The 22,479-nt window shown below is 41.4% G+C and overlaps 1 protein-coding gene across 1 annotated transcript in view; it reads right to left on the reverse strand.

Moving 5' to 3' along the window:
- The window catches only part of Nmdar2 (NMDA receptor 2), an 826,846-nt gene that overhangs the window by 403,774 nt on the left and 400,593 nt on the right, over window positions 1–22,479 (reverse strand). Inside the window, exon 5 of the mRNA XM_067148050.2 lies at window positions 5,016–5,154. Within this exon, the coding sequence (XP_067004151.1) occupies window positions 5,016–5,154 (139 nt within the window). The remainder of the gene's footprint in view (window positions 1–5,015; window positions 5,155–22,479) is intronic.

The following is a 22,479-nucleotide window of genomic DNA, read 5'->3' on the forward strand; positions in this document are numbered from 1 at the left end:
TGACGTACCACATTTCAAAGGTAAGTAGCTAAAGAGGGCAGCACTGTGCTCTATAGATTAAAGATGGCGGATGGCAGCTGCACATGGATTTGTTTATCTCACGCCAGTGAGGTTAAGTAGCACTAAGGTTTAGGCCCGCCAAGATGGCAGCACTGCCGATGACAGGTGACGAATTTGCAGCTACTGCGATAAAGAGGGCAGCACGGTGCTCTGTAGTTTAAAGATGGCGGATGACAGCTGTCAAAAAAGCACGTGGCTGTCAAAAAAGCACGTGGCTTTGTTTATCTCGCGCTTGTGAGGTTAAGTTGGAACCACTGAGGTTTAGGCGCGTCCAGATGGCAGCAGTGAGGTTAGCGATGTGTTGTTGTCTGTCAAAAAGCACGTAGCTGTCAAAAAACACGTGGCTTTGTTTACCTCGCGCTAGTTAGGTTACGTTGGCACTACTGAGGTTTAGGCCCGTCAAGATGGCAGCAGTGAGGTTAGCGGTGCGTTGTTGTCGATGACAGCTGTCAAAAAGCACCTGGCTTTGTTTACAAATTCAAATCTCCCGCCAAAATTCAAATTTCCCGCGGGAGGCGGAGGGGCCCCTGGGAGCCCGGAGGAGGAGGCGGCGGCCGAACCATGCAGTTATACTACTCATGAGAAAACGGCTGAAGAGAATTTAATGAAAATCGGTATGTAAAGTCGGGTGATGAACCACTACAATCTAAGCTAGAAATTATTTTATTCACGCTGCGTGAAATGGTAGTTTAGGGGAAGGCCAGAAATGTAATTCTCAAATAAGTTATTTATGTTATTAGTGGTCGTATCGATAAATACTACATAACTGACATAACTAATTAAATCGTAAGTTAGTAGTAGTTATATAAGAAGTTATTAAATTTACGATCACTTATGTCTTATACATTGTTACCGTACCGCATATAACCACAGAGATATTCATGAATTTGCATTTTTGTTACTAATTCCATATCAGCGCTGAGTCACGAGAAAATGGGTAAACAGAATTTAGTGAAAATAGGTATGTAAAGTCTGAGAATAAGTAACTACAGTCTGTGATATAAATAATTTTGTAAGACGCCCTAATATCACAGAGTCGAAAGAAAACTAATGTGAAGGCCTGCAATATAGAAAGCTCATAAATTTTATGAACAATAACATTACATTGACCATTGTTTGTTGTGATGTGCTTTTTGTCTTCTGTTTCCACTCATCCCCGATAGATTGGATTACCGCAGCGTACCGAGGTTTTTGTAATTTGCTTTACGTCGCACCGACACAGGTCTTATGTTGACGGTGGGATAGGAAAGGAATATTGGTGTGAAGGAAGCGGCCTAGGCTGGTGTGACTGGTGTGAAAATTGGAAACCACGGAAAACCACCTTCAGGGATGCCGGCAGTGGGGTTCGAATCCACTATCCCCCGGATGCAAGCTCACAGCTGGGCGCCACTAACCACACGGTCAACTCGCCTGGTCGTCCCGATTGTAAGAGCCTGCCTGTATACTGGCAGGAAGTAGCTGGAGAGTTAGATAACTTTCTTCTTTAGCATGCCATTCCTCTGGTTCATACACTTTCTGATATTACTGGTACGTAACACACTGGTTCATCATAGCATTCGAGCTATTCAATCCCTACTCTGAGGCACTGATTGGAATGAGTAGTGTGCATATTTCACGGAATAATGACAGAGGAGTGTTCACGGCAGTCTGCAACCTGGTTATTCCAGCTCTGGAACTTTGGAATGTTGGATCGGCACCGTAGTACTGTTCGTTGAGAGTGAGAAAGTGTGCGGTTTTTCATTTGATCGAGTAATTTATCTTACAACATTGCTTTCAATCGATACATTCCTACTGACGTTTTTGTAATGACCTATGTTGAATTCAGTTAGGTAGGGTAAGGGTTATTCTGCCCGAAGGCAGGCCCGAACCTCCGCAGAGGTGTTCTTGAGCCGGAGTTTACGTGCGATAGGGTGGCCAGTTCCTTTCCGCTCCTCCATTCCCTTACCGCCCCCCCCCCCCCACCAACAGCGCGTGGCAACCCATCGAACTCCTGTCCATGCCCAATGTTGCGAAACTTCGGAGATCTCACGAGATCCGGTGTTTCAACACGGCTACGGCCGTTGGCAGTTCAGTTAGGAAAACCACCAAATCAGTCTTTCTGAGAATCCCGTAGCGAAGCACGGGTACATCAGCTAGTTTTCTTATAAAAATAACTATTCAAGGGATGTCAACCAAAGTAGATCTATACTACCACAATAGTATCTGAAACATTTGATTAACATTTCATGGAAATGCACCCGGTAGTTTCTGAGGAAAGAAAGCATTTGTTTCAGAAAAAGTGATTCTGAGTAAATTGTATTAAAAAGTAAATGTTTCGGTAAAGCTCATCTACTGGAGAATAGAAGCTTTAAAATTCTCCGCCAAAACAACACTGCATCTTATGTTTGCATCTCAGTCAGGGTGTCTAATAAAACAGCTATTTCTCTTCAAAACATGTCAAACCGCAGCCTTCTAGAGTCTATATCATTGCACAAAACATGTCTTGAAATAGTGAATATTCGAATATTTGAATGAAACAGAATGATTCGCACGTTCATAAAATGTCAAAAAGTGCAAATGTCAAAATTTGTTGATTTGTACTTTTCGACTTCCTTTCAGTTAAATCAGGCCTCGCATTTAGCCATCACAAGCACAGATATCTGCCAGGGACATTATTTCTTAATATGTGTAGGTGTATTTTCTTTCTTACTTTCTTTCCTAATCCGTTTACTTTCCAGGGTTGGATTTTCCCTCGGACTCAGTGAGGGATCCTCTACCACATCAAGGGCTGTGTCCTGGAGCGTGAGACTTTGGGTCGGGGGATAAACTGGAGAGAAGAACCAGTAGCTCGCCCGGGTGGCCTCGCCTGAACAGGGACCTAATGGGGGGGATGGGAAGGTTGGAAGGGATAGATAAGAAAGAGGGAAGGAAGCGGCCGTGTCCTTAAGTTGGGTATAATCCCGGTATTAGCGTGGAGAAGTGGAAAAACAACGGAAAAACTTTTTGAGGACGGCTGAGGTGAGAATCGAACCCCCTTGTAGTCAGCGGACCTTCCGAGCCGGAGTGGACCCTTTTCGAGCCTTCGTACCACTTTTCAAATTTTGTGATAGATCCGGGAATCGCACACGGGCCTTCGGGAGTGGTAGCTAATCACAATGTGTAGATGTATGAAAGGTTAAGGGCAGGTTCTACCATTTACCGGTAAAGTAGCGAGTAACTTGCCCTCCGCGTAAAAGGATATTTCCGTCGGACCACAGTGCTATCGGCAGCCGGGCAAGTTTTGACAGCTGAGCATTAATTAGCTGTACAGCTTCAGTTAAAGTACAGTGATAGCAGCCTCTAGCTTTTGCAGCGTCACGAAGAAATTCTACAAGGATACGAAATCAAAACCTATTTGGAAATCACCTTATATGGGCTTCAGTTTTCCAATTTTAATTTTTCCGACACCAGCTACAAGTAATTATACGTGTATGGACCACTACAAGCGTCCTAATAGTGCAATGGCTAAGGCGCTTGGGTCGTGTTATGGGGTACGTTGGTTCGAGTCCTCATTATACTGAATATTTCCATACGTTCTTTTGTTGGTATATTTAACTGAAAATGTGTGCTGCTTATAGAAAGTGATGTGATCTTTCGCCCAGATGGCAGATTCGCTCTAGTCTTCTCGTAAATGATTTCTGTCGAGCATTTCTCTTCATGAATTATTCCATTCCATAATTCTTCTTCCCATAAATGGATATTTACTACAATATCCATCTTGGGTTACAAATTTATCTTCATGAAGTTAAATGTTGGAATGAAATAAATCACTTATCTTCATTTATCTTCATGAAGTTAAACGTTGAAATGAATTAAATGATCACTAAATGGAAGAACGTGGAAGTAAACGAGGTCACATCGCTACGTGGAGGTATTTAATTCACAGAAGCCTGCAGATAAAATTATCAAAGGCAGTAAGTCCATATAGAAGCACGTGGCAGAGCGCGAAAATACATTCTAATTTAAATTAAAAAGACAAAGAGAACCTGCGCCTTGACTACTCTACTATGATGCTTTGTGAAACGCTGCCTTGCACGAGAGCTTTAAGAAAATTTAAACGATAAAATCTCTAGATTTTAAGCCCAATTTGGTATTGATTTTGAACCTCATAAATTAACCTCACGAAAGCTTGGCATAACTTTACAGACTCGCCTTCTTAGGATTGTTGGTGATATTCAGCAGGTGCAATCACAATGGAAATGAGCTTCATATATGTAACGATAGATAGCACCTCAGTCGAAAGCGAGAAGACGCTGAAAATCAGTGTAGCCAACCCGATTCATAGGTGTGTAGTTCCGGGTAGCGCTTAGCATGCAAGCCAAAGTGCCCCGGGTAGCTATCATCCAGTTGAGCAGCAGATGGTTGAAGGGGTCCTTGCGGCCCAGGAAAATATTAAAGGCTATTTGGCAGATGACTACAAACAACTTTTCTGCACAATATTGGTTGAGTTGCTGGTTATTGATGTTTGTAGCTCTGGTAGTATTTAACTTAGGTCTTTACTTGACATACATGTCACCATTTTACAGCATGAAAACGTTCGCTTCATGTACAACTCACGCATGCATATTGCCTCCGTGGTTCAGGCAGCAGTGCGCCGGCTTCTCACCGCTGCGCTGCCTGGTCATTCCATGTGGGATGTGTGGTGGACAAAGCGGAGGCGTGACAGGTTTTTCTCCGGGTACTGCGGATTTCCCTATCATTAATCATTGCTCCAGAGAATTGTGACTGCTTCGGCAACCGGCATAATTCGTCTCCTCACCGCCAGATGGAGGATGCATTCATTCCATTCCTCACGTGGTTGATTGACTGGAACGGCGGTTGGTATAAGCCGAGAGGCAAATAAAGCTATTACCTACCTCACAAACATCGCATTCTACTTCAAGCTCGGAGAGAGTTGCTGTACACCTTGTATATGAAGTGAAACTCGTATTACTCACCTCTTCCCAGACGAGAGTCTTGCTCACACCAGGCCTCAGGTTCATGATCTTCAGCTCCGCAGCCTTGAGGACTCCATCTGCGGTGAACTCCACGTTGGGCTTTCCTTGCTCTCCCTCGACACTGACATTCCTCAGGTACCTGCAAACACGACAAGGCAAGCTGGGTCACTGTAGGGAAATCTTGGTCTCGCAAGTGGAGAACCGCTACTTCCCTCTTACTACAGACAGTGAAAATAACAACAACAATAATAATAATAATAATAATAATAATAATAATAATAATGAATTTTCTTCTCTACCTGAGCGTATCTTCGAAGGGTTAGACATAAGAGAAAGTCTATATATTTATATATAAAATAAAAATTTTGTCTGTGCATTGCTCAGAATTTAAAAAGAATGGTATTTCTGTATCGATCGTTTCCTAAGGAAATACACTTTTTAACTTTCCGTCCTCTCTGTACACACGCGCACCACGAGAAAATGGCTGACCGGGCGAGTTGGCCGTGCGTTTAGGGGCGTGCAGCTGTGATCTTGCATCCGTGAGACGGTGGGTTCGAACCCCACTGTCCGCAGCCCTGAAAATGGTTATCCGTGGTTTCCCATTTTCATACCAGTAAAATGCTGGGGCTGTACCTTAGTTCATTACCACTCCTAGGCCTTTCCTATTCCATCGTAGCTTAGTGAAATGGTAGTTTAGGGGAAGTCCTAAAATGTAATTCTCAAATATTTATGTTATTAGCGGTCCTATTGATAGATACTACATAACTTAAGTTGTATAGAATTACATTTACGATCATTTAGGTCTTAAATATTTTTAACATAATGGCTATGATAACAGAGATATTCAGCCATTTATGTTTTCGTTGCTAAGTCCACATCAACGCGAGGCCACGAGAAAATGGGTGGTCGGAATTTAATGAATATCAGTATGTAAAGTTGGGGAATAAGAAACTAGAGTCTAATCTATGAATAATATTATTGACCGCGGATGAAATGTTAGTTTAGGGGAAGGCGCCTAAAATTTAATTTTTAAATACCTATGTTTTTGGTCCTATCGAAAAGTACTATACAACGAAAATTATAGAAAATATTATTTCCAATCATTTATGTATTATTCAGTTTTACCGTACCGACTACGATACCTGTGGTATCACAGAGTCGGAAGGAAACTAAATGTTAAGGCCTGCAATATCGAAAGCTCAAAATATTATATTGACCATTGTTCATTGTGATATTCTTTCTCTCTTACGGTGCCACCCATCTCCGATAGATGGGATTACTGCTGCGTACCGAGTAAAACAGCCTGACTGAATATTGGCGGGAAGTAGCTGGGGAGTTAGATAACTCTCTTCTTTAGCATGTTATTCCTCTGGTTCATATATTTTCTGATACTACTAGTACGTAACAGACTGGTTCATCATAGTATTCCAGCTATTCGATCGCTACTCTGAGGCGCTGACAGCCGTGAACACTCCTCTGTAAGTGTGCACACTGCTCATTCCAACTCTGGAACGTTGGACTGTTACATCAGCACCGTAGTGCTGTTCGTTAAAAGCGAGAAAATGTTTTGTTTTCTGATCGATTACTGCGTACGATAACATTGCTTTTCATCGCGACATTCCTACTGACGTCATTGTAATGACCTACCAAGTGTATGCATAAGTCTTTTCCTGTTTCACTAAGAGATGGCGGCAGCGAACAGTGCGCAGCGTATAAATTGACACATACGTCAGTTTGTTCGTCTGACATTTACCTACCAACACAGAGTCCACCAATCACTAGTGACTGTGTTGTATCTTTCCGTGATCATGTCGACGTTTGTGCCTGAAGAAAGAATATTTTCATCATGCGTCGCTTTTCTCATTTAATCAAAAGAAAAAAGGCTGTGGAAAGTCATCGTTTGCTGGCAGATACAAATGGTGAACAAGCTCCATCGAGACAAAGTGAGATATCGTTTCGACAGTTAAAGGTGGTAATTTCAATGTCAAAGCCAGTGCACGCTCTGATAGACCACAAAAGTGAGAAGACACGCAGCTGCAGGTTAAATCACACATTGATCGAAAGACGACCGAAGTGGGCCAGAAGACATGGTAAAGTGATTTTGTCTCACACAGTAAAACCAGTGAAAGTTATCTTGAAATCCGCACCCGCCGTATTACCCCGACCTAGCGCCATCTGATTATCACCTCTTCGCATCAATGGGGCACGCGCTCGCAGAGCAGCACTTCGGCAATTTCGTGGAAGTTGGAAAACAGCTCGACGAACGGTTTACCCCAAAGGATAAGCAGTTTTTCTGGCAATGGTATTCACAATTTACCGGAAAGATGGGCGAAGTTTGTAGAAGCCGATGGCGAATATTTTGAATAAACAAAAAATGAATTTCCTTTGAAAATTATATGTATTCTTTACCACAAAAACTGGCAAAAACGTATGCATACACTTGCTATGTTGATTTCAGTTGGGAAATCCACTAAAGCAGTCTTTCTGGGGATGTAAAAACGCAGGTGGAGAGAGAGTGATAGTGAATAATAGTGAATAATAGTAAACATAGGAGCCTGCCATTACAATGAAAATTCCATAAACCAGACTTCACACGGGAAAAGACGTATAGTGACTTCCCGTCGCGTTACTGGGGTAACGTTAAGAGGTACCGGTATGCATTTTAATGCAATCTTACTCAGAGTGTGTACACTACATAACCTAGAATTCTGAACAAATTTTAAAATTCCATAGCGAAGCACGGTTACATCAGCTCGTTATCAGAATAAGTGTGACAGCAACAATCCTCTGATGGGGACTTAAACAGAGATGTTTCCCAAACGGTTTTCAATGCCTTACATTTGATACTTTACCGGTTGTTAGATGACAGGCTGTGTTTATTCTGTGAACCTGGTGTGAGAAACCAGTAATATGTGTTCTTTGTGTTGTTTACTTCCTTGAACTTGGTTACGTACTCATTGTAAATGGAGAAATTTGGGAGTGAGTAAAGAGGAAAATGGTGTGATTGTTTCTGGTTTATAAATGTCTGGAGAATTAAACTTTGTGTGAAAGTATATTCTGTGTTGTGAACTGTGTTCACATGTGCAGATGAAGTCCTGTAGTTATTACTGTTGGTGCAAGGATCTGTGACACGGGTAGTGTGCGAGTGTCTAACCCAACATTTAATTTGGTGACCCCAACGTATAACTGTACGTGCCACAATGTAGAATTTGTGTAGGAAACGTAAACCTGTGAGGATATCATTCACGAAAACCTCCCGACGTTTACTAGATGAGCTAAATAAATGACGAAGATGTTAGGTTAATGTCCGTGAAATTGGAACGGTTATTTCAAAAACTTTCGATGTTAGATGAGGAAATACTGGACTTGGTTTTGCAGGAAGAAGGGAGTGATAAGAAATATGAAGGTGAGTATACCAATATTGAAGAACATAGGGATAAAATGGACACTGCGAGATTCAAAATAGAATCACACACTCAGAGGTTAGGCGTAACCGAATAAAATGGTAGGTTTGAGTTGGCATGTTCTGTTGATTCACATAAAAAGAAGATTAAATTACGGAAAATAGAGTAGGTTAAATTTAGCGGTGACATAAAAGACTGGCTTTCCTTTTGGAGTCAATTTCGCAGAATTCATGAAGATGAAGACATGGCAGCAGAAGACAAATTCCAGTACATGATCCAGGCGACAGTTCCAGGAACAAGAGCACGAGAAAACATCGACAGCTATCCACCGACTGCAGAAAACTATCAGAAGGCAGTGGACGGACTGACTGAAAGATTTGGTAAGAAGGAGTTGCTGGCAGAGTTCTATATCAGAGAGCTCCTAGGTTTGGTCATAAAAATGCCACCAGAGTGAAAGGTAAGGAAAATACTTTACAACTGTACGATAAACTTGAGTGTTACGTAAGAGCGCTGGAATCCATTGAAGTGAATTTTGATAAGCATGCGGCAATTTTGTTTCCACTTGTTGAATCAAGCATTCCAGAGAAGCTTTTGAGAATCTGGATGAGGAGTAGTTCAAGTGTGACTCAGGCAAGTGATTACAGTGAAAAATTGAAGATGTTGCTAGAATTTCGAAAGGCTGAGTTGGAAGGAGAGGAGAGGATAATGTTAGCTAAAACTGGGTTTAAATTGACTCATAGATCAGGTAAAATCTCCAGTGAAAGAAGAGAAACAGAGGATGGAAGTGTACCTACTGCATGTAATCTGTTGACTGGTAAAAAACAGAATACATGATCAAATGTTTGAGTATTTTGTGAGAAGTTTCATGAGAGTAAGGAGTGTTTTAAAGCCCAAAGGATGTCTCTTAGGGAAAAGACAGACATGTTAAAATCTAAACGGGCTTGTTTCACATGTTTAAAACCCGGACACAGGTCTGTAAGGTGTAAACCCTCACTAAAATGTTTGATCTGTGGGAAAAAAGATTTTCCGCTAATGTGTTCTGATCTGCCTAGAAATAACGAGAAACCAATATTGTCAGAAGAAAATAGGAGGGAAAACACGAGTGTCGTTGGTGCAAACCACTGTTGTTCTCCAAACGTCCTGTTGCAGACTCTAATGGTAGTTATCACAGCTAAGGCTGGTCGACGTTTGGTAAGGGCGATAATAGATACTGGATCCCAGCGTTCCTATATTCTAAAGAAGACTGCTCTGGAAATAGCTTGTTCTTGTGTTGGATCTGAGAATCTCATACAAGTTCTGTTTGGGGGGATCTCGTCACAAAGACAAGTGCACAAGAGATATCGAGTACCACTTCAGAGTATAACAGGAAATTATTCATGTGAGACTGAAGCCTTAGATCAAGTTTCTATATGTGGTTCAATTCCTCGCATTAATCAAAGGGCTTGCCTGCAAGAATTAAAAGAGAAAGGCATTGTAGTCTCTGACACTGGAGCTGGTCATCCTACTATTGAAATTTTAATTGGAGCTGATTATGCAGGAAGCTTATTCACGGGAAGTATGGTAGGACTACAGTGTGGCTTAGTGGCACAAGAAACTCGTCTTGGCAGGGTGATAATGGGATCAACACGAAATACAGGGCATGGTAACACGGCTAACCTGAGGATACGAAAAATGGGATAATGGCAGCGCTGCTTGTCGCAGTGGTGGTGGCAGTGTTCCTAATGATAGGGGAGTTGAGATGAATCCAGGACCAGGCCCAGGCCCTGTGGGCGCACTTGGATGGGAAAAAATTGAGGTAATAAAGGAGCTGGTGAATGAGGCTTGTCAGGCGGAGCAAGTAAGGGAGCTGATAACGAACTAGGCTGAGGATATTAAGCAGTGCATCAAGGAGGACATGAAAGAACTAAAAGGGAAAGTGGAAAGCAATAATGAAGAGGTAGAAATACTGCGGAAGAAGATAAAAAATCTGGAAGAGGAGCTGGTAAAGGTGAAGATGGAAAGAGCTAATGGTGATCAGGACAGAAGAAGGAAAAACATTTTTATTTATGGAATACAAGAAGGTGCTAGAGAAAATAAAGTGGACCTAGTGTCTAAGGTGGTGGATATGGAGCAAAATAAAATGAAGATCAATTTTAGCAAGGTGGACATTGATGATGTATACAGAGTAGGGAGAGGAAGGGCAATAGGCCCATTAAAGTGTCGCTATTATCCACCCTGATGGCAGATATTGTGTTAAGGAATGCAGAAAATTAAAAAGGGGAGGCATTGTGGTTGAAGAAGGATATTGGTAACGAAGCAAGTAAAGAACTGAGAATTTTAAGGAAATATTTATGGGCAGCTAGAAAGCAAGGCCTGAGAGCACATATTAGAGGCCAGCAGTTGGTGTGTGGGCAGTGAACAAGCTTCAAGAAATGGATTACAAACATCAGTAGGTTGGCGAACAATCGGCGGGTGAAGGTGAAAGGATTGTCGAAGCAAGTGCAGAGTGTGTTGATGTAGTAGTGAATAACCGTGACGAAGTGACCGAAGTCCAGTGTCCTGAGGAGGAAGGGGCAACGGGAAGAACACCGAGGGAAGAGCGGTTGGTGCTGACACACGCATGTGGAGCAGTGGAAGGAGAAGAAAGAAGGCGCCGAGAAGGACCGGGTAAGGGAAGAAGCCTAAGTTTAAAAGACTTGTGGTGTAAGAAAAATAAAGGGCAGGGCGATAAGGCTAGTAAAGAGAGTGCCAAAATGATTAGAAAGGAGGAAGGGGGATCGGATAGAGAAGAAGCGAGGGTAACGAGAAGTAGAGCGACCAACACATCGAAAGGAAATAAATATAAGGGAGGAAGGGAAGAGGATGGAGAGGGGAATAAATAGCTGTGTTGGAAAATAGGATTTGTAAATATTGGAGGGGTTCTAAGTAAATTCAGTAACCATGGGGGGGGGGTTAAATGTGTTGGAGAGTTTTGATATTGTGGCCCATTTGGAGACCTGGTTAGAAGAAGGAAAGAGACTGGCGTGGAAGGGGTTTGTGGTAATGAACATCACGAAGAGAAAACTGGGGAGGAGGGGAAGAAATCCTTGCGGAATATCATTGCTAATAAAGGAAGAAATGTGCGATATGATTGATGTATTAGAAAACCAGATGGAAGAAGTTATTTGGGTCAGGTTTAAGCTCGGTGGGGAAGAGCCTGAAGAGGTATGCATGGCTTTTTATATAACCACCCTAGTGGCTCAGTATATGCAAATGATTGTTTCTTCGAGGAGCTGATAGAGTAAATTAGAGGGATCAGTGAGAAATATGCAGAAGCGAGGATGATATTTATGGGTGACTGGAATGTCAAAATAGCGAGCTTAAGTGCAATATACAATAAAGAGGGGGGAAACAAGGAGGGAAGAAAGAAGGAGTAAAGATGTAGGAATAAATGGCAATGGGCAGAAACTGTTGGAATTATGCTCGGCAGGTAATCTATACATTCTAAATGGATGGTGGACTGGGATAGCGAAGGGAAGTTGACGTACATTACGAAGCAAGGAGGGAGAGTTATCGACTTGGTAATCAGCTAGGGTGATATGTTGGTGAGAATAAATAATAATGAGGTTGTTGACTGGGTTGAATCTTATCATGGCCCGATATTTATAAAGTTAGGTGAATGGAGCACAGGAATAAGTTGGGGAAAGGAACGAGGGATGGAGAAAAGGTATGAGACTTATTAAATATAAATGGACAAAGGAGACTGAAGTGAGACCTGATAACTATTTACAAAATGAGTTCCGAACTATTAAGGTAGGGTGTGAAGTAGCATTGAGATGTAATAATGTGGACAGGGGTGTAGAGCTAGTAGAATACCCCATTAAGAGGGTAACAGAGGTCGCAAGATACAAAGGGAAAAGGGTAGAAGAGGCGGAGGGTTGGTACAATAGTGAGTGCAAGGAATTAAGGAGAGTAGTTATGAGGGCTCTGAAATACTTTAGAAAGCATGGAGGGAGATAGAGAGGGAAAGGTTTTTGTAGACTGAGGAGGGAATACAATTAAAAGATATTAGAAAGGAAAAGTTATGGAAGAAGGAACAAGCTGTGGCGATCAGTTGGGAGTGCAGAAACAAGGAAGGAGAAAAGGTACGGGAGAGACTCAATAAAATTAATAGGGGAGAGAAGAGTTACAGTAAACCTAAAATTGACTATGAAACATGGGTGGAATATTTTCGAAAACTAATAGGAGGGAAGGATAGGTGGAAGTGTGAGAGAGAGATGGAGATGATTGGGAGGCAGATAACAGCAAGGAAGTTATGAGCTGGATAAAGAAATATCAGGAGAAGAGGTAGTGTAAGTGTTAGGCAAAGCAAAAAATAGGACAGCAGGGTGTGGGAACCGAATAACAAATGGTTTTTGAAAGAAGCGACAAAAATAGTATGATGAGGGAGAGTACAGTGAAGTTATTTAATAAGGTGTTCGAAGGTACCAACTTCCCGAAGGAGTGGCAAAAAGATATTATATGCACTATTTAGGAAAGGAAAGGAGTAAGGAGCAACCCTAGTAACTACAGACGCATAACTTTATTACACGCATCGAGTAAGGTGTACACGGGCATATTAGCGAATAGGTTGAAAAAATGGGCGGAAGGGTTTTCTATGTTATCGATCTATCAGAGTGGGTTCAGAAAATAGTTGATAAGTATATGAAGAAGGAAGGAAGGAAGGAAGGAAGGAAGGAAGGAAGGAAGGAAGGAAGGAAGGAAGGTATATATAGCAGCGGTCGATTTCGAAAAGGCTTCCGACACAGTGAGTAGGAAGGCTCTGATTGAGAGATCGCGGAGGGTGGAAATTTCCAAAAAGGTGAGACGTGCGATTAAGGCTATATATGAGGAAGTGTATTGTAGCATTAGAATAGAGGAAGGGGTTGTAAGTGGTTTAATCGAATGAAATATAGGTTAAAAACAGGGTTGCAAATTATCTCCAATTCTTTTTTGTTTTTTATCAATGACATATTAGAATGGCAGGGAAAGGAGTGGGCGTGTCCTGTATTAGGAAAGCCAGAAATCCCAGGTTGAAACTATATAGTTTCTCCTGTCGTAGTTACTGTAGTTGTAATAGAAGTAGCAGAAAGAGATACGTCGGTATTCAGCAGAGAATCAAAGCCTCCCCACACTGTTGGTTAGCAGAGTGGGGGGAGGAAGTGGGTGTGTCGGAGTGGTGTCCTAGGCCTGTAGTCAGCTGCCTGACTCTGCTGCTGTTTCATGCCGTTTTTGACGTCTGGTTTTGTTTAATAATGTTGACTATTATTTATGTCCTATTAGTGTTTTTTATTTTCGCAGTTCGGTCTTGTCTTGATTTGTATTTGTTTTTGTGTTTGGATTTTGTTTTCTCTTTTCTGTTTTCTCCGTAAAGATTAATTGGGTTGAAAACTCTAAAATCTGGAGAAAATATTTTTTTCTATCTATCTATCTATCTATCTATCTATGGACTTGAAAGTATTTCATAAGAAATTGTGCATAAGAATTTGTAATGGACGAAAATGACTGGACCATATTCTTGAATCCGTCGTCAGGAAGTGCGATCGGCCATAAAACTATGGCAAATCCACGTAACGTACTACTCCAATACATTGAGAAAATATCTAGGAAGAAGAGTTCACGATGGAGTCCCACTCCCATTTGACAGGCGAGGGACTCCTTGGAAACAACTTGGTGAACGAAATGGAATTCGATGGGGAGCTATAAATATTAATGGGGTTTATGGAAGAAAGAAGGTAGAACTGGCTGAGTCAGCAAAGAAGATGCATCTGGATGTGCTAGGAGTAAGTGATATTCGGGTAAGGGGAGATAACGATGAAGAGATAGGAGGTTATAAAGTGTACTTGACGGGTGTTGGAAAGGGAAGGGCAGAGTCTGGGGTAGGGCTCTTTATCAGGAGTACCATTGCACGCAACATAATTTCTGTTAGGCATGTAAATGAGCGAATGATGTGGGTAGATTTGTCAGTTGGAGGAGTTAGGACAACAATTGTGTCCATGTATTCACCATGTGAGGGTGCAGATGAGGATGAAGTTGAAACGTTTTATGAAGCATTGAGTGACATCGTGGTCAGGGTCAACAGCAAGGATAGAATAGTGCTAATGGGCGATTTCAATGCCAAAGTTGGAAACAGAACTGAAGGATACGAAAGGGTGATTTGTAAATGTGGGGAAGATATGGAAGTTAATGGGAATGAGAAGCGTTTGCTGGACTTCTGTGCTAGTATGGGTTTAGCAGTTACGAATACATTCTTCAAGCATAAGGCTATTCACCGCTACACATGGGAGGCTAGAGGTACCAGATCCATAATAGACTATATCTTAACAGACTTTGAATTCAGGACATCTGCTAGGAATGTACGAGTTTTTCGGGGATTTTTCGATGATACAGACCACTATCTGATCTGTAGTGAACTAAGTATCTCTAGGCCTAGGGTAGAGAAAGTGAAATCTGTCTGCAAACGAATAAGGGTAGAAAATCTCCAGGACGAGGAAATTAGACAGAAGTACATGGATATGAATAGTGAGAAGTTTCGAATACTAGACAGTAAGCAGGTTCAGGATATAGAAAGTGAATGGGTGGCATACAGGGATGCTGTAGTAGGAACAGCAAGGGAATGCCTAGGAACAACTGTGTGTAAAGATGGGAAAAGGCGAACGTCTTGGTGGAATGATGAAGTGAGAGCAGTCTGTAAACGTAAAAAGAAGGCTTATCAGAAATGGCTCCAAACAACGGCCGAGGCAGACAGGGATTTGTACGTAGATGAAAGAAACAGAGCGAAACAAATAGTTGTTGAATCCAAAAAGAAGTCGTGAGAAAATGTTGGTAATAACTTGGAAAGGCTAGGTCAAGCAGCAGGGAAACCTTTCTGGACAGTAATAAAGAATCTTAGGAAGGGAGGGATAAAAGAAATGAACAGTATTTTGTGTAATTGAGGTGAACTCATAATAGATCCCAGGGAATCACTGGAGAGGTGGAGGGAATATTTTGAACATCTTCTCAATGTAAAAGGAAATCATCCTGGTGGTGATGCAAACAGCCAAGCTCATGGGGAGGAGGAAAATGATGTTGGTGATATTATGCTTGAGGAAGTGGAAAGGATGGTAAATAAATTTCATTGTCATAAGGCAGCAGGAATAGATGATATTAGACCTGAAATGGTGAAGTATAGTGGGAAGGCAGGGATGAAATGGCTTCATAGAGTAGTAAAATTAGCGTGGAATGTTGGTAAGGTACCTTCAGATTGTACAAAAGCAGTAATTGCACCTATCTATAAGCAAGGGAACAGGAAGGATTGCAACAACTATCGAGGTATCCCATTGATTAGTATACCAGGCAAAGTATTCACTGGCATCTTGGAAGGGAGGGTGCGATCAGTCGTTGAGAGGAAGTTGGATGAAAACCAGTGTGGTTTCAGACCACAGGGAGCCTGTCAGGATCAGATTTTCAGTATGCGCCAGGAAATTGAATACTACGAGAGAAATAGGCAACTGTGTTTATGTTTCGTAGAGTTAGAGAAAGCATATGGCAGGGTACCGAGGGAAAAGATTTTCGCCATACTGGGGGACTATGGAATTAAAGGTAGGTTATTAAAATCAGTCAAAGATATTTATGTTGACAATTGGGCTTCAGTGAGAGTTGATGGTAGAATGAGTTCTTGGTTCAGGGTACTTACAGGGGTTAGACAAGGCTGTAATCTCTCACCTTTGCTGTTCGTAGTTTACATGGATCATCTGCTGAAAGGTATAAAATGGCAGGGAGGGATTCAGTTAGGTGGAAATGTAGTAAGCAGTTTGACCTATGCTGACGATTTGGTCTTAATGGTAGACTGTGCCGAAAGCCTGCAGTCTAATATCTTGGAACTTGAAAATAGGTGCAATGAGTATGGTATGAAAATTAGCCTTTCGAAGACTGAATTGACGTCGGTAGGTAAGAAATTCAACAGAATTGAATGTCAGATTGGTGATACAAAGCTAGAACAGGTCGATAATTTCAAGTATTTAGGTTGTGTGTTCTCCCAGGATGTTAATATAGTAAGTGAGATTGAATCAAGATGTAATAAAGCTAATGCAGTGAGCTCGCAGTTGCGATCAGTAGTATTCTGTAAGAAGGAAGTCAGCTCCCAGACGAAACTACCTTTACATCGGTCCGTTTTCAGACCAACTTTGCTCTACGGGAGCGAAAGCTGGGAGGACTCAGGATATCTTATTCATAAGTTAGAAGTAACAGACATGAAAGTAGCAAGAATGATTGCTGGTACAAACAGGTGGGAACAGTGGCAGGAGGGTACTCGGAATGAGGATATAAAGGCTAATTTAGGAATGAACTCGATGGATAAAGCTGTACGCATAAACCGGCTTTGGTAGTGGGATCATGTGAGGCAAATGGAGGAGGATAGGTTACCTAGGAGAATAATGGACTCCGCTATGGAGGGTAATAGAAGTAGAGGGAGACCAAGACGACGATGCTTAGACTCGGTTTCTAACGATTTAAAGATAAGAGGTATAGAACTAAATGAGGCCACAACACTAGTTGCAAATCGAGGATTGTGGCGACGTTTAGTAAATTCGCAGAGGCTTGCAGAGTGAACGCTGAAAGGCATAATGATAATGTATGTATGCATGTATGGTATTTCAAATTTATTATCTTTTCCATATTCGCTTTATCAAATTCATTTAACATTGTTCTCATATCGCTATTAAAATCGTCAGTTCTTATATCATACATAAATGAGTCGGTTTCCATATAACAAAAATCAATATTTTTTCCAAATTTTGGTTTCATAGTGTTATAGTGAAAATCATACCTTTTTATTTTTGAAATACCTAAAATACTCATCCAGTATAAATTGGTTTGTGAAATTTTATTTTTATTTCTTTTTATTTTCAGAAAATATAGTTGTGTGATTATAATTTGGTTATTATGTTGATATTTTGTCTATTTCTAATGTTGTCCATTGTTTTACCGAAGAAGGAACTATTCATTAATTTATAGAAATCTTTCTCGAAATCGTTATTTGCCTTCGTTGTCATTTCTGTATTCAAGTCTATATATTTTGTAACCAATTTGATTGTTTAAAAGTTAAAACTCTATGAATTTTTGTTAACTTTAATGCGAGATTTAGATACTGTTTTAAATTTCTGTAATGTAAAACATATTTTTCTTTATTATTTAAAGTTGTTAATAGTTTGTTTCCTCCTTCTGGTTCTAAAGATAAATATTTATGTAAATCATGTAATTTTATTTGGGTGTTCTAAATAAATTGCCTGGTATTTCACATAGTTTTTAGTATTAAAATAAGTCGATTTTATCTATTCAAAACCGCCATAGGGTAAATCCATATATATATAAAATGGATGTATGTGTGTATGTAAATGAAACGACTGGAGCAATTTCAACCAAACTTGGTACACTTATGACTTACTATCTGGAGACGAGCACTGTGGCGGTAAGCCATCCGTAGCTCCCGTAGGGGGCAATGTAAAAAAATAATCGAAAAATGTGTCGAATCCACGGTTTTCGGGGTCTCTGAGATGAATAATGACACTCCCGAAAATTGTGTCGAATGCATAGTTTTCGGGGTCGCCGAGGTGAATTGTACACTCCGTATTTTTAGTATCAGGAGACAAGCCACGTGGGGGTAAGACAGCCCAGGAACTCTTAGGGCGTAGGGGGGGACAAGGGGTGAGGTATTAAAATCATCGAAAGTAGTGTCGAATCTATACTTTTCGGGTTCGCCGAAATGAATAGTGACACTCCGGAATTTTTAATATCCAAGTTCAACCCCCTTTGTGGTGGGGGCCAATAGGAGTGAGACTCCGGATATTTTATAAGTCCAAGTTCATCCCCATTTGTGGTGAGGGGCGAGGGGGATTGAGATATAAAAATAATCGAAAATAATGTCGAATGCATAGTTTCCGGGGTCGCTGAGATGAATAGTGACACTCCGGATTTTTAGTATCAGGAGACAAACCACGGTGGGGGTAATACACCCCAGGAACGCTTAGGGGTAGGGGGGATCGATGGGGCTGAGATATAGAAATCATCGAAAGTAGTGTTGAATCTATACTTTTCGTGGTCGCTGAGATGAATAGTGACACTCCGGAATTTTTAAAAGTCCAAGTCCAGCCCCCTTGGTGGTGGGGTAAGGCGATGGGAGAGTGATATATAAAAATAATCGAAAATAGTGTCGAATCCATAGTTGTCAGGGTCGCTGAGATGAATAGTGAGCTTCCGGATATTTTACTGCTCTGGGGTGGGGGGCGAGGGGGAAGTGATATATAAAATTAATCGACACTTGTGTCGAATACATAGTTTTCAGGGTCCGCGAGGTGATTTGTACACTTCGGATTTTTAGTATCAGGAGACAAACCACGTGGGGGTAGGACACGCCAAGAATGCTTAGGGTGTGGTGCGACGAGGGAGGTGAGTTAAAAATATCATCGAAAGTAGTGTCGAATCCATACTTTTGGGGCTCACTGAAATGAACAGCAACACTCCAGAATTTATTAATGCCCAAGTTCAGCCCTCTTCGTGATGCGGGGGGGGGGGGGAGCGATGGAGGAGTGATATATGAAATTAATCGAAAATAGTGTCGAATACATAGCTTTCGGGGTCGCCGAGGTGAATAGCGACACTCCGGATTTTTTTAAAGTTCAGCCCCCTTCGTGGTGAGGATCAATGGGAGAGTTATATATAAAAATAATATAAAATATTGTTGAATCCATAGTTGTCTGAGTCGCTGAGATGAATAGTGAGACTCAGGATGTTTTAAAACTAATATATACTATACATATCAATTAAGGCATAAAAATGAAAAGAGACGTAAGTTAATTAGACCATTCTAGGCATCTTAGAATCTTAAAACTTGGTACCAGACAAGCTGATGACTTCAGGATTCCTACAAAAATCTAAAATTCTCAAAATTCACTGAGGTGGACACGCCGAGAGTTTCAAATCTGCATAAGAACACAGTCGGAGATATTTATCCAAAACGATAAAAATTAAAAGTTTCCTGAAAGTCCTAATTTTTAACCCCCTCCCCCATATCAAGATGGCAGCACAATCTCCCAGACGAGTTAGACAACAGAAATTTGCCAAAATTATAGCTTTTTGCCTGTAACAGACATAACATTTGCGAGATGTTAAAAAATTTTACTTTTTACTCCCCAAAAATATCGAAATATGAATGCAATTTTAATGACGGTGCAGACCTTCCTTTGGAGGTGGCTAAATGGTAAGTCTTATCACAAAACGGATGGCACAATCACCATTCAATTTGGAGTGATCCACAACTTTGGTCCTATGACTTTTTGTCGTATCTCTATCCTTATACCTTAAGTTTGGCTCTATTTCTGGATTTGCGTAAATTTTGCACTTTGTACACGTATAATATTGATGGTTTGATTCACTTATAGGGAAGATGGGATCATCAAATTCTACACGAATATTGGCCCACCCAGTAGCCATATGTGAGCCAAATTCTATGTTTGAACCTGTCGCATAAGTATCTGAAAAGTAATTCACTGATCATGCATATACTTCCGTATGTCGATCTACATTTATTAATTTAAGTCGATTTGTAGCGATCTAGAAGGGGTGTGTCTGACATTGTAATTAAAACTTTACAAATCAATAGTGACTGTCAGCAGGAGGACGTTTGCTGATGTAATCAGTACTCCGCACACCGACTTTAACTGGCAGTAGGAATAGGGTCCTCCTCCAACGCCTGTGTACCATTGTAATGAATAATTCCCTTGTCGATTTTGACTAGCAGAAGGCAAGGAAGCGTGCATTTTCTTCAAAACTCTTTTACCTGATTCTCTTTATCATTAGGTATAGGTGCCCCCTTGCAAGGATGCCCCCGATTATAAAAAAATTACCCATCAAAATATGACTGATGTTGCGCATAGTAAATTTCGGTGGACAAGTGGACCTGTCGTTATCATCACAACTCCACAACTCGCACGTTACATTGGAAACAACGTCTGCGGACCTCCCTATGCTTTTTCTCGGATAACGCCAAGAGACATGCAATTTAAAAATTCTTATTCTCTTCATGTACAGTAATTTACTTCGATATCCGTATACAATGTAGAATACCGTGGCGAAGCACGGCTACATTTGCTACTATTGTGATATAGCCGAACCATATAAATTGCTAGCAGCTAAATAGGCTAAATAATTTGATTCTTCTTTAGGATCATAATTTTCTAAATATTTATTATTAGCTTTTGCATATCGGTTTATACTTTGCAATATGTGTGCGTTGGGTATTCAGCCCGAAGGCTGGTTTGATCCTCCGCAGTTCCGCCAGCAGCTGTCATAGATAGCCTAGGCGTCACTGAAGAGGCATACTAGGGAAATGAGGAGTGAGACAGTTTCCCGTTGTTTCCTCACTGAGCCAGAAGTTGCTATTACACATCAGTCTGCCAAGCCCACTGAAATGCCTGAACCAACTGACTCTATGAGTGATATTTTCACACCATTCATAACAGAGATTGGCTGCATAAGGAATGGTATTACTAGCATCGCTCATACCTCGGTCACCGTCATATTGTCAAAGCCAAGGATGAGACTAAGACAGGTCAATGAAAGTAACGAACTTATTCTAGCCCATACCAGAAGACATTGGACTGTAAACACTACATCTCGCCAGCAAAGTCACCGCCTCTAATTCCTTTTTCTCTGTAATATGAACACGTGAAGGCAAGCAGCTGCTCTTGGTACAGATAATGTTGCTACCTGCTGCAAAATGACAACCTCACCGCAGTCTTGTCTTCTGTCTGTTTACGCGAAAACATCAAACTAGAACTTGGTTCAGTCATATGCGACGTTATTATTAATATTATTTAATCAGTTTACTGGTATCCCAATTCTACAGCCTCAAGGTCAGTGACCCGGAGCGTAAGGTATTTATTGGCATACAAGTGGGAAGGCAGACCAGTCCCTCGCCCAGGAGGCCTCACCAGCTATGCTGAACAGCAGCCTTGTGGTGGATGGGAAGACTGGAAGGGACGGGCAAGGAAGCGGCCGTGGCATTTACTTCGAAGTTGGCTGAGGCGCGAATAGAACCACCTCTACTCAGCTGAGTGGACTCCGTTCCGGTCCTCGTACCACTTTTCAGATTTGATGACAGAGCAGGGAATCGAACCGTGGCCGCCGGAGAGTGGCGGCTAATTACCTTAACCAGTACACCATTATGAATGACATACTCTTTGTCGAGGAAGAACCAATCAGCATCCACCACAGAAACACACACGATGAAACATTCAAGATCAACATTTGTTAAGATGTCATTCCTCAAGCTTGTTTGTGAAACCCATACGTGGAACGAGTTTTTACGACCGGATATCCTTTCTGACGTCTATGTCATCAGTGGAGTTCATGAAATTAAATGAATGACGTTATACAGTCTATGTTAGTGGTAAGGGAGAGGGTGAAGCTCCATACCAGCAGATATCCCAGTCCTGTCTAGTAATATCAAAGGGTCTGTTCAAGGCTTTACGTCGCTATCCAACGGACGAGTCGCCATCAACAGCGACATATGCACTCACGTCATATAAGCACTGCGATAAGGTTTGGAATGGAATCCAAGCTTTTGGCACGCAAACTAGTTATTAGAAATTGTATACCACCACCTCTCTTTCCTTGCCGACCAATATTCTAAAAGTAAGAAAGAGAGTTGCGACTAACGGGACTCGAACCGTATAACTACGATGCACGATCATTTAACGATCATGGCCACCGTACAAACCGCTCCAAGTGATGTGGATTGCATGGAGAGATGGTCATTACTGCATTGTTCTTTTAACCCATATCTGGTACGATTTTAAGCCTCTCGAACCTTCCCAGAAGTCACGATGTAAGCCGATAGATATAGCTAGGTGATTATGGCACATTACTTCGCTGATAGAAACGTATTTTTCTTTAGAAAGGAACAAAAGTCGTGGTCGTGAGAGGTTCATTGTATTTTTCTTGTAAAGAAGACATCTGGTACCAATTTTAGCTGTTGAAACCTTCGCCTTTCCTCAATATCGCTGTGAATGACAGACATAATAAGG

Source organism: Anabrus simplex, chromosome 5, assembly GCF_040414725.1.
Source record: "Anabrus simplex isolate iqAnaSimp1 chromosome 5, ASM4041472v1, whole genome shotgun sequence".
NCBI classification, from domain to species: Eukaryota; Metazoa; Arthropoda; class Insecta; order Orthoptera; family Tettigoniidae; genus Anabrus; species Anabrus simplex.